At 41.8% G+C, this 13,554-nt stretch overlaps 1 protein-coding gene across 1 annotated transcript in view; it reads right to left on the bottom strand.

Annotated features, from left to right (window-relative positions):
* ugcg (UDP-glucose ceramide glucosyltransferase) overlaps window positions 1-12,935 on the bottom strand; it is a 40,402-nt gene extending 27,467 nt beyond the window's left edge. The window contains exon 1 of the mRNA XM_036530033.1: window positions 12,784-12,935. Coding sequence (XP_036385926.1) covers window positions 12,784-12,881 — 98 coding nt within the window. The 5' untranslated portion in view covers window positions 12,882-12,935. The remainder of the gene's footprint in view (window positions 1-12,783) is intronic.
* Between the last annotated feature and the right edge of the window lie 619 nt (window positions 12,936-13,554).

The raw sequence follows: 13,554 nt of genomic DNA on the forward strand, positions 1-13,554 counted from the left end.
ACAACAAGGAAAACAAAAAATGTCTGCAGTGTTGTAATTAGGACTAACCCAGGCTTCAAACAATGACAATTTTTGTTTCAAATGCTACCAGCCTCTTTTAAAATGGGATGCAATGAAAAATAACTACTTATGGGAGGTTACACCAAAAGAGCTGAACTATTGCTAAGAAATATCAATAACCTCCAAAATCATTATTTTGCAGCACAAAAACAATTTGTTATAACCTGGCTGAAAGACGATTCTACTAAATGGAGATCTACCGAGTGGGAAATGGAAGCATGTGCACTAACAACTTTGGCTTTTGGTGCAAAGAGGCAGAAAATGTGACATGACACACTCAAAAACTAGACATGAATTCTGGTATTACCAGGGCTTAAAGCAACAATTTATTTTCTGAGCCTGAAATAGGACACACGTAAATTTAGCGTTACCACAACAGCTTTAATTTAAAATTGTTAAAAAAATATACAATTAATACAATTTTGTATCACAGTGCACAAATTTAAAGTGCTTCCCTTTTTCTCAAACGCTATTAAAAATGAAAATCGCAACTTCAATAAGTTGGTCGAGTAGCAAGATGCTGTGTTACAACTTTGTCCAAGACATCATAGAATCGGACCTAGACATTGAGAATTCTGTCCATGCTGCGATTTGTCGACTCGTAAACGTTCAGTGGAAACATCGGTTTTGACAGCTTGTGCGCTAAACTTTGCCTAACGTGACAGGCAATGCCGTGAGTGGATACGTAGCTGGCCTGTGTGTTTGACACGCTGACTTTGGAGAGCGCAGTTCTGTCCTGTGAGAACGTTTTGCACAGGTCAACTAGCGCTGGCGCTATCCTGAAAGACTATAAATGCACAAACGCAGACTTGATTGCACACGCGGTCTTGGATGGATGAAGTGGCAGCAGCTACAGTGGCCACAGCTCCTGGCAACGTTGACGAAGAGCCCGAACAGCTGCTTTGTGTGAGGGGATCTGTATCATGCCGAGACAATGCCTTTTTCCGCTTGGCCCACACAGGTCCCAGTCTCGTTTAATTTGTGACAACATAAGCCGAACGCTTGTCCGTTATAACGTCTATCGCCGTTTATTTTTCACCCCCCGTTCTACTGTGCTTGTGTCTGCGCCAACCTTCACAAGCTTCGCTTCCATGCTCCATCTATTTCAACGCATCCTAGCCTACGGAGCAGTAGTCAACTGATACAGTCCCCGCTGTAATACTGAAATACTTCCTGGCACCGCCTCACAGAAAGTTGAAACTAGTTGCCGATTGTGCCAGTACGTCGCCTAAACAGGCTACCATTGGTTAAAACTCATCTGAAAAAACACCACGTCAGTGATACTTTTTAACAGAATTGCGTTCCGGTCTGGTATACGCTAGTAATTCATTGCCTGATCTAAAATCTCTGCACGCCAGAGATCTTTAACCCATGTATTGCTTATAGCAGGGGATTGAGACTGTACTCCAAATAAGACAAACTGGATTTTCAGCATGTGGGAACAGACGGGACTGGGTATTTTTCAGCAAATCTCGGATAAAGGATTTGTTACCAACTCCTCATATATATTATCTTTATTGTTAACATTAAATAAAAACAATAAACCACCACACACTGTATGCTCGGGCAGTGCTTCTTACACTTTGACTCCATAGGAGTCAATGAAGCATGGTGCTAATGACACATAAGGCACCACAGTAATACCTGCCAAGTACTTAGTAAGCAATAAATTCTGTTCCCTTGAGTGCAGTCTGAACTTCACACTTTATTATACAGTTCTGGAATGGCAGTCTGGGAGTATTTCCGACCAGAGATCTTGCATTGTCAATCAAGGGGCTAGGCCCCTTATCTCCAGTGAAGGGCAATCTTAATGCTTCAGCATACCAAGACATTTTTGACATAGCTATACCAAGACAATGCTATGCTTCCAACTTTGTGGCAACAGTTTGGGGAAGGCCCTTCTCTATTCCAACATGACTGTGCCCCAGTGCACAAAGCAAGGACTATAAAGACATGGTTTGATGAGTTCGGTGTGGAAGAACTTGACTGGCCCACACAGAGCCCTGACCTCAACCCCATCCAGCACCTTTGGGATGAACTGGAATGGAGATTGCGAGCCAGGCCTGTGCCTGACCTCATAAATGCTCTACAGAATGAATGGGCACAAATTGCCACAGAAACACCCCAAAATCTTGTGGAAAGCCCGTTATAGCTACAAAAGGAGGACCAACTCCATATTAAAGTATATGTATTTGAATACAATGTCATTACAATGTAATGGTCAGGCCTCCGAATACTTTTGTTCATATAATGTGTGTGTGTGTGTGTATATATATATATATATATTATATATATATATATACACACACACAGGAAGAATTGGAAATTAATAACCCTGCACACCTCCTCCCCCTTTGGCACTTTTTTGGGAGGATGTTGTGATGAAGTGAAGTTCCATTCATTTACCCAACCCTAATAGAAAGAACAATAAAGGGGGCTCCCGAGTGGCTCAGTCGGTGAAAGCACTCATTCTGAGTGCAGACTGAGCGCTACGGCCCAGGTTAGAACCCGACCGTGTCACTAGCCGACAGTGACCGGGAGCTCACAGGCGGAACACATTGGCTTTGTTCTGCCAGGGATAGGGGTGGGTACGTTGGCAAGGGCTTCGGTCCCATTAGCAACAGCCAGCCCTGCTGGTCGATCGGGCGCCTGTGGTCCATGTGCCAAAGCTGCATTCGAAATGTCTCCCTCAGACTCATCTCAGTGCTAGCTTAGCTTGTGGACCGCAGTGCAAAAAGAAGCAGCGGCTGACATCACGTGTCTCGGAGGAGGGCACGTGCTTGTCCACGCTCTCCCGGTTTGACAGTGGGGGTTGTGCAATGGGACCGAACATCGATGATGACAAATTGGACATTCCAGAATTCAGGGAATTGGCCATTCCAAACTGGGGAGAAAGTGGAATAAAAATAAAAAAATAAAGAACAATAAAGAGTTACCGTGTTTCTGTGGTATATGCTACTATGGTGACAGGGTGGCAGTTCAGAACATTGATAATGGTTTTATGTATGAACAGCAACCTGTGTGATATTAGCCTATAAGCACCTTTAAATGCCAGCATTTATTGTTTAGATTGGCTGGCCTGCAAAACAGTTGTCACTCTCCACCCATGCCACACCACACTTGGCCACACCAGGCAAACTGAAAAGTAATTTCTCTTCCAACTAGGTAACTTGAGGCCCAATCTGAGAGCACTCTTTTTACAAACAGCAAGCAGTAACAGGGCTTTTTCATCTATGCCTGTCTGGTAACAACTGCACTCTATTTAGTCGGCCCTATTCAAATCAGAAGCTGAAACAGAAGGAAGTAAGCACACACTAATGGACTCTTAGCGCCGGACTACACCGGAAGCCGTATCTCTGTAGCACCTCTCTCCTTCCCCGGAAGGCACACGTCTACCACAGCCCACATGTTGCCAACACTCAAAAATCTGTGCTTCTGGACATGTGGTTTTGAGGGAAGAGAATTTGATCACGAATTCTCTGGCACAAACACTGGCCTACTGTGCTGATAATCGAAAATTAGACACGCACACAAGAAATCACCAGGTCTACTGACAAATTGGACAATGTTTCCAGCAGGAGAAATATGTGTGTGTGTGTGTGTGTGTGGGGGGAGGGGGGGGTGTAATTAGTTTTGTCTGCAGAATACCCTGAAGTCAAAGTTTACTTTTGTTCACAACCGCCTCCCTGGCATCATTATATCATTTATCCATTTATCCTGAGTAAATCTGAGCCCAAGCTATATGTGCAAGTTTATTCTTTTTTCTTTTCATCTTTTTAAAAACATACTCAAAGGTGATAAACATATAATTAAAAAAAAAAAAAAAAAACTCATCTTTTAGATGAGTTATTGTACTGATGTGTTATGCTCTACCTCTTCTGGGCTTCCCGGGCTACAGCATTTCAGAACGATGACAACCATTGTTTAACACCACACCTTACCACAGGTATTTCACTGTACATGTTGCTAAGAACCAGCAGGGACACTGAAGTCTTATATTTATTTCCTGTTGCCATTTTTCAATCCTTTCCTTTTTAGGAATTTTTTTTAATTCTTTGGTTGTGGTGCCTGCATTTTCCGTAACCACCTGCCACACTTGTGAAGCAATAGGGCAAAAACTGAAGCAGACATATAGCCTATAATAAATAAATTCAGTCTCTCTGAGTGATAGTTAACATCTGAAAGGATAACCAAAGACTTGTTATCAATTGTCACAAGGCTACTGTCGACTCACCCTTTTGGCAGGGCATCTACTGCTCAAATGTGTGCACAGACGTAGGGTTTCAGAGATCTGTAGGAATTTGGCAGCGACTCAGAACTGTCAACAGTCTCAGGAAAGACAAAGAAGGGTGTAAATTAAACCTGTATGATCTGTTTTTCCCTCTTATGGCCAGTTTCAACTCACTAAAAGCTACACTGCTCCAGTTACAGTAGATAAGCACCTCATGTGAGTTGATCAGAGAGAGTCTGGGCTTTGCTTTCACATGCTCCATTTACCATGAGGAACAGTGCTGTTTAGTCTCACTTCCTCATGCTCTCCTGTGGTACCAGCTCTCCTCTGTCAGAGAGAGTCATGGAATTTTTTGTTTTTTTTTGCTTCCCTTTCCCCTTCTTCTCCCATTTAATATTTTTGCATTATACAAAATATTGGGCCATCATTCCCAACTTAAAAATCAGGATACATTTTCTTCTTGAATTGCCAAAACATGTAAGGGGAAATAAAAATGAACTGAATCCACTGAATTCTTATAATCCACACCCATATTAAGGTTTTTGACGAGAACAAAGCCCTGTAAATGACATTTACTTTCCTGGAATAAAGCCTAAAATGCTGTCACACCTATAACATTTACATACTACTTTTTCCCAGCCTTTCCAAACACATAACAGGTTGTCACTTTGCTATTGGCTGGCCGGCCAAGTTCAATTCAGCAAGGTAGTCACCAGTGGTGGGGTAAAAACATATAGCCAACTGTATTTAGAGAAGGATAGCTGAAAGGTTGAAAGGTTCCTGCCAAATTGCCAGCTTAAAGCTGTGCAGGAGGGAACAGTACTTTGCTTTCATGTTTATTGTAGGTTTACTGTTGCACTGGCTACAGCCAATGCCAGAGATAAAGACAGGGGAGGTAGTAATATGACTCAATATAACCTGCAAGTCAGCTGAACTTCAGCCAGTATTCTCATCTGAGGTCATATTCCCAGTAACATTTTGCTCTTTAGACTGCCACAGTAATGATTAAATTTTAATTGTGCAAGGCACACATGTTGGAGAACAGCAGCAAAAAATATTAATCACATTCCTTCTGGATAACATCTGGACAGTGTTTTTCTTTTTGATAATTATTAAAAGGCAAAGCAAGGCTCAAAGACCAGTTTATATCCACATATTTACACCTTAAGTCTCTCAAACCCCATTCAACCCCCGTTTGGTGCTGCACCCTGGCCTGCTACCAGCAGGCCTTCAAGATAATAAGACGAATGTGTTGTCCTAAGGAAATATCCTTGGAATTCTCTGTTATTTAGCAGAGTCTTGTGTGGGAAAACATACAACTGAAATTGCTCCCCATGACCGAACCAGAAATCATAATAAAAGTACACAATGCAGAGCTGTGGATAAGAGGTACTATAAATATACCAACTAACACAAAGACGCAGACGTCTTTTCAGGCACACGGACCATTGAACACTGGGAGCTCCGTTATGCGGCAAGACCTCAACTACCCTTTCTGTGTTTTATACAGAACAAGTCACACTTCTGGGCCACCAAGAACGTTACCCCTCAAGGGGTAGAGACTTTCAAGGGACCCTTTACCAAAAAAGGGGCCATATGGATCCATTACTGCAATAAAGTCACATACAGTGACCCCCCCCCAAATTCTCCTCGACGTCATCTTAGTGGCTCACGGGCATCTGATGAGTCGCTGGGCGCCTATCGTCAAACCAAAAAAGCCTTTTCCATGCCTGTGTTAAGTGTTGAGTCCTTAAAGGCTGAGATGTTAAACGATTCAGAGTACCAAAATAGATATTGATAAATGATACTGATATCTGCAGTCAAAGTATAAGTGGAAACAACCTCACCAAGTGGCACAAGCTATAGCTTGGCATCAGCTGCTGGCCTGAGTCAAGACAAACATCCATTCCTCCTTCCACACACAAGCCAACACACAGTAGACCCTGCTGTTTTTGGCCATCTCCTTCAGAAAACAGCGCTGGTGAATTCCCCAGTGTGCTCACATACAGCCTGTATGTCCTAGGTTTACACAAATTGCATTAGATGTAATAAAGGTAAATTTTCTTTACATGTTTACACCCAAAACGTATGATCCGATCAAAGCCTCCCCTCTAAAAACAGAAACGTACCCTACATTGGAATTTTGTACATAGCCGCTGCATTTCTTTCCATTACTTTAAAAAGAGCACAACAGATTTGGTCTTAACAGAGCTACAAAATGGTTGCAAACATTCCCTGCAGTTGACCTACATACTTCCTAATTCCATCATAGAGAAAACTGCAATCTAAATAGCCATGATCCTCAAATCTTTTTCAAACATGTGATGGTCAAAAAAATATCGTGGGGGGGGGGGGGGTTGTGAACAAACCATTCAAACCTATTTTGTGAGCTTTCCTGTGTGCGCACATACACATGCACATATAAACACACTCACCAGTCTGACTGGAACAATTCCAACGCGCAGACGTTTAGCCTGAAGTTGCTGACTTCCTTTGTGAGTTGTTGTGAAAGCTGTGCCTTTACAGGCGATCTTGGCTGCCAAGATGTCACTGACATTATAACCTAAACGCATCCACTGCTCAGGCCTGTGTAGGTTTTACCCTCAATGGAAGAACAGCAGCTAATTTTATGTCAGCATTAATAACATCACTGAGACACAACACATAATGTAATAGCCACCAATATTTATTATAATGCTAAGAAAACATAAAACAGAAATGCAACTCCGGATGACTTGAACTATACTGTACTAGAGATTATCATGGTAGAGGGAGTTTATCCTGTATGGGGGAAGTATAAATAAAACAATTTAATTTTAGCCTATGTTTCTAAAAAAAAATGACAGTCTCAATGTTTTTCTTAAGATGTGAATGATAGATAAATTCCTATTTGATGGAGCATAAACATACCTGACAAATAGTAGCTCTTAGTCCGTGTATCAGAAATGGTTAACCCCGTCTGTACCAAGCCAGTCCTACGCTCAGCATTCCATTAATCAGAAAAGACGCAGGTTGAAACCTTGCCAAACGAAATCCATTTGCAAAGCTGAATAGGCCTACATCACTCACTGATTCATTAATATACCTCATTAATATTTAATGAAGGACCCGGTTCACTGATTTTTGTAGCAGTTTTTGTGTTTTACACCTGCCCACATGAATAATTGAACACTCTGGGGGTGCCACGCATGTGACCTCATTTAACCCCCCAGTTCCCTTAAGCTAAGGGAACTGATGGCAAGCAAATAAGAACCCCTATTTCTTCACTCATGCAGAAGAATAAATTGGGATGGGGGCTAATTTTTCTCTTTCCTGTGATTGGACTAATTTATTATCATGATGCCTACAGCTACTTTCTCTGAATTTATCCTGACAATGTAGGAAGTATAAGCTTTTACAGCCTAAAACACACACACACACACACACACACACACACACACACACACACACACACACACACATCAAAGCACTTTCATGAAGGATCAAAAGTTAAGGACGGTGGAAAATTTACTCTGTTTAGATAACTAGTCTGTTGCCATTTTTTCCCCTCAAAATGTCTTAATCAGGTTTGTATTAACAGGGCATTTATGACAGAACAGAACAAAATACAGGGCATCATGGGACCAGTAACAGATTATGTTTGTATTTACTTTCAGTAAAGACTGCACCATGAAGATGGGATAACTACCCTGACCCTCATTAGAACATCATAGAGACACAGCCAAGCTGAAGTTTTACTTTTCACATAAACTGTTCAGGAAAAGGTGGAACAACATATATTACAAGTACAATATACAACTAAGTAATAAGGAGATTACACAGGCAAACATTTATTTCACATTAAACAGTGCTGTGGTGCAGCAGATTCATTTCCAAATCTCAGGTGCTAAAATCTCAGGTAGAAGATGCAAAACTGCTTCCAACAGGACTAGGGTGCAATCTGATATTGTGGCATAGTGTTTACGGAACACAGCCTATAACTGGAAGGTTGCAGAAGCGCACAGATCCACAACTGTACCATCATTCATCAAGTTTACCTTAACCTTATCTACTGCTCCACTTGATATCTATCACTACAAAAAGAAAATAAAAATTTAGGCCATACATGTCACCCTATATCAATTAAGCCTTCTTAAGGCAACACTTGTACTCACACTGCAACAAAAATCCACACCATGGGTCTACAATGATTCACTTACAAACAACAAAACCAATATTATTAACCAATAATGAGATACTTAATGCATTTCTGACTCAACTGCTGAGCACATAATACACACGCACACACACACACACACACGCACGCACGCACGCACACACAGTGAGCAAGTCAGTGAAACTCCTAGGGCGGCTTCATATTTATCACTGATGCAGCATTCTTCCAAGAACCATGCAACACCCAGCCCCCTTTCACGTGCTTCCTTATTTCTGCTGGCTAATGCTACGCTGTAATATTTAAAGCTGAAAAATCCAGCAGTACTTCAGCTCACAAAAAAAGTGATAATGCACCGTGTTTACGTGAGATATGCTATACAGGGAATCAGGATCAAATGGCTGAGGTATACTTTTAGACTCAGACTCTTAAGTTAGTATAACAACGAACAGTATTATTGAGGTCTTTTTTCTGTTGAAGAGAGAAATTAGATCATTGGTCTTAGTTAAAAAAGACAGAAATTGATTGTGTCAGACTTCAGAATGGAAGCCTGCCATTCTGGGTGTAATGCAAGTCCTATTACTGAAGAGTAATGAACAGTGTCCCTTTTTGTGTGTTATGGATATGTTACTATATGGATGGTGAGTGAACGGCTTGATCCTGATCAAATAGCAGCTGAATGTGCCTTTTCACTCAAGTCGAGTGCCCAAATCTACACATGTAAGCAGAATTATCTTTTTGCTTAAACATCAAGGTGTTTCTGACTCTGTAGATATGTCTCAAAGGCTTCAGGCATTTTTCATCATTCAAAATCGTGGGCTAACAATCAGTCCACTAAACAATTAAACTTCCTTTCAACGTCACAGGGGAAGGCACACTGAGGGCTTCAGTGAAACCGTGCAAAGCACACAGACACTGCACAGCAACCAGGTACACACAGGAGAGAATTGTGTAATGTGACTGCAGCTCTCTCTCTCTGGCACTCCCCCGATCCCCACCCAGCCCATATATGACATTCTCTGTCTCAGACATGTGATGTAAGCTTGCTGCAGTCCATTTGAAGTAATTCGCTGCTGAAAGGGAACTGGGTGGAAAGTCCACTCTGAGGCGCTTATTATATGCATTTACTGCATTACAAGGTCCTTTGCAGTTCATGACAACTGACTGGCAGAGGTATCAATGATCCCATCAACTCACACTCATTAATGCCCCAGGGGATCAATGGCCATGATGAGTCTGCTGGACTCCAAGAATAACAATCCGGCTATGTTTTGTTGCTTAGACTGGCTTTAAAGGGGTTATGAGCAAACTTCTTTTTTTTAAGAAACAAAGGGTCTTTACAAAAATTCCCCTTTGGCCAGGGGCAGCACCAAAGTCACATGGACGATATTAACGTCAGACAAAGCTTGTAACCTGGGCCGAACTTCCCACACTGCTCAAAACCAGACAATTAAGCCTCAGGGTGGGCCTTAGCCCCATGATGAAGAAAGCATTCCAATGATTCCTAAAGAGGGACTCTAAAGAGGTTACAGACAGACATATATTCACATATATTTTAAATCAACTCCCTGAGAATATCTAGAGGTGGCAATGAATATGGCTAATAGACCTTGACCTTTTTCAAAAAATAGGAGATTTTTAGGAGAACAGCAAGGCTGTATGGAGATTAATCTATAAATAAGAGCTTGCGCTATATAGGCAGCGCACATTTCACGTGTTAACACTCCCAGTTTCAGCTTTGGGCTAATTATGACATCATGGCAATGTCATCTGCAACCCAGCTTGAACTGGTCATAGAAAGCAAGACCTGATGAAGGCAACTACATCACAGTCTTGTGAAAGACAGACTTACACTAGAGTAACTCAGTATTAAAACAGGCACAATGCCATCTATGAAGTCTGTGTTGAGACGGTTCAGAGACGGCATAATTTACATCTGCAGTGTATCAGTGTAACACTGTCTGCTGCAGCGTTTCAAACCAAGTTTCTTGCTTTCTGCATAGCCTAAAAAAATGATATGATTACCCTGTCAGTCACTGTCTTGTGCTGGTTCTATCGTGGGTGTCAGCTTCTCTAACAGATCTTCATGTGCGCATTTGCACCACTGGACTCTACCTCACCAGAATGACAATTACAGTGACAGTTACACCGAAATGTTTACCATCTCAGTGCTGGCAGTACAGCATTTTATCCAGAGTATTAGCAAACATAATCAGCCAGTTTTTCACTAGGCAAAATGCAATGAACTTCATCATATTCTATGCTGAGAACATACTAGCCCGTGGAGCAATGACAAAGCGAATTCACTGCACGAGGAAGCAAAAATGCAAAAGCTGAAGTACTTGCATCTATGAAATGTCAAAACAAAAAGTATGCATATATCCCATATTGCTATAATGTATAACCACACATGAGGACACAGATTAACGACAACCACATAAAACAACAATGTAAAAACTGTAACCTATATAAATCGCTCTGGATAAGAGTGTCTGCTAAATGCCAATAAAAACACAAGTACAAGACTTGCTCCTAATCTGTGCCACCTAGTGCCACAGAGTCAAGTGGTGTGAGTTTGCACATGAAGACCTGTTAGAGAAGGTGACACCCATCCTAGAGAAGTACTGGCGAGCTGTAGCTGTATCAACTTCACATTTATCTTACTACTCGAGGACAACTTTGAAATAGGGTCCTGCCACGATTTTACACACTCACTGCATTTTATATTTCATTATTGTTAGGGACACTTACAAAATCGACTTATTTCGTAGAAATCTGTATGTTTTGCTCACAAAATGTGAGTCACCTCAACAGGCGGCGTAAAGAATGAGTGAACTGTGTACTGGGTTAATGCAAGGCTGTTTTAGTTTTTATGTCTCCTGCCATAAAAAGCTGCATCATATTACTTTTTTAACATCAGCTATACACAGCAGTTGTGTCGGTATCTAGCTCGTTGACAGTTTCCACACAAAACCAAAAGGAAAGCATGAAATACCTGATCGACCGCTTGTCAAAGAAGCACTGCGGCGAAGAGAGGAAGTAGCCTAACGTTAATACAATTAGTCACTATCACCAGTAAAGTGCAGAAATTACAACCGAATTAACATTTTTAGTTGAAATCCAGCCTTATTTTGATCATACCGAAAGAATTTCGCGTAGAATGGGTGAATACTAAAGCATACCGACTAGCTAACTAGCTATCTATGTAGTGATCTTAGCCGCTAATAACGTAACAATTTCTCTACGTCGATTATAGTCCCTCACATTAAACGGTTTTCAAATAGTTCGCTAGCACCATTGACACGTTTGGACCAGCTAGCCAGGTTACCCAACCAGACACAATTAGATTAAGTACAAATTCTGCTAGCAAGCCGGCCCGAGGTGTGTACTCAAGTGAACCCAGTTTAGCTAAGTGGGCTAGGTATATTAGCTACTGTGTGCTAACAGTACACTGTGCTGCCAAGCCAAACTCTTAACTTGGTAGCTAGCGCTGTACATTTCCCGGCTGTATTCTTAAGACGTCGTAACGTTACCTAAGATATTAATGGTTAGTTAGTAATTAGCTAGATAGTAACACCAGTATACCTAGCTGTCCAGCTAACCGATGACTGACGTTTATTATCCAATTTCTTTGAGGTCTGGCTAGACAGCTAACGTTAGCTAGCTACCTAATATTACGTGTCTGATCGTATTCTCGACACAGCAGTTCAAGCTATAAAACTACAAATCTTACCGCTTTCCTGTGCAGTATAGTCAATTTTCTAGATCATTTCCTACGGTTCAATTATTTAACTACTTATTTAGAGACAACTTGGCATGCTAGCTGCTAATCAGATGATCATGCACTAGCGTTCCACTTCCCTTAAAAAAATACCAAATTACGTCAAAACTACAACGTTATCTAGCTAAATAATTGGTTACCCAACTAGTTAACTGACTGAACAACTTTTAACTAGGCAGAGTCAAAATGAATGATGTTATCGGGAATAACATTTGGCAGCTAACTAGCTCTCCATTTATTGATGTTTCTTGATATGTGGCTGGCTAGTCCAGGTAGCTACATCAGCTAACGTTAGCTAGTCAGGTGCAAATAAACTCGGATTTTCATTAGCTAACTTAAAATCGTAACAGACTGACAAACCAACAGCGCACAGGCTGACAAACAGTACTCACACATGACAACGTTATGTGGCTACCTAGCCCGGCTATGCGCAAGGTAGCACTACAATTACCGTTTGTCTGGCGAATGGCTGGCTAGCTTTGCTAAGGTACGGCGAGAGCGCGTAGTAGCTGGCTGGCTAGTTACGGCACTCGTATAAAAATAAAGGGCCCGACTTACACGTAGATGATGGACATGAAATGCATGAGCCACAGCACGATGAACAGAATGAATCCGAAGAGGGACAGTCCTTGCATGGCGAGTTCTAGCAGAGCCATGTCTCGCCCTTGGCGTGTCAGACCCCAGATGTGGGTGCTTCTCCGAGAGCGCAGAGACACTGAGCAGAAAATTGAGCACTGCGGGAGAAGGGGGCGTTATTTTCCCTGCCGACGTCACGCACCGACACGCCCCTTAGTTAAAACGGAGTGTGACAGCATCTACGGAGCGCTCTGATTGGACAGCGGACGGAAAAACTTTTGAAATTGGTGTTGTAGTGCGTAGGCCTTTTTTGGACTAGAGACTGGAGTGTTGTTGAATGTGAATAAAATGCACATTATAGTGCTGCCGTTTATAACAAAATTTCTCAAAGTGTAGACCGCGGAGTGCTGGTGGGCCGCAAAGGTCTTCCAAGTCGGCGACCAGCTGGTAAATTTATTTTAAACCACACCACAGAACCCCCAACATCTGCTGCTTGTATTACTTGCTGTTAATTTTAGGTGTTGTGTCGCGATGTGTTTTGGATTCTACGATCTAGTAACTGTATGATAGTGTGCTTGGCTTCCCTTGTCTAGTCAGGTTGCATAAGTTAACTTGTGGTTGGGCTTGAATAGTGTTTTTGCTAACACTCGTTGGTCTAGGAGTGTGTGAGCCTGGTCTGGCGCTCCTGCTCATGCAACTTGAATGGATACACTTCTGACTTATGGTGAGAAATGTTTAACTGATTTTTGGATT

The sequence above is a fragment of the Megalops cyprinoides genome, chromosome 5 (assembly GCF_013368585.1).
Source record: "Megalops cyprinoides isolate fMegCyp1 chromosome 5, fMegCyp1.pri, whole genome shotgun sequence".
In the NCBI taxonomy this organism is placed as follows: domain Eukaryota; kingdom Metazoa; phylum Chordata; class Actinopteri; order Elopiformes; family Megalopidae; genus Megalops; species Megalops cyprinoides.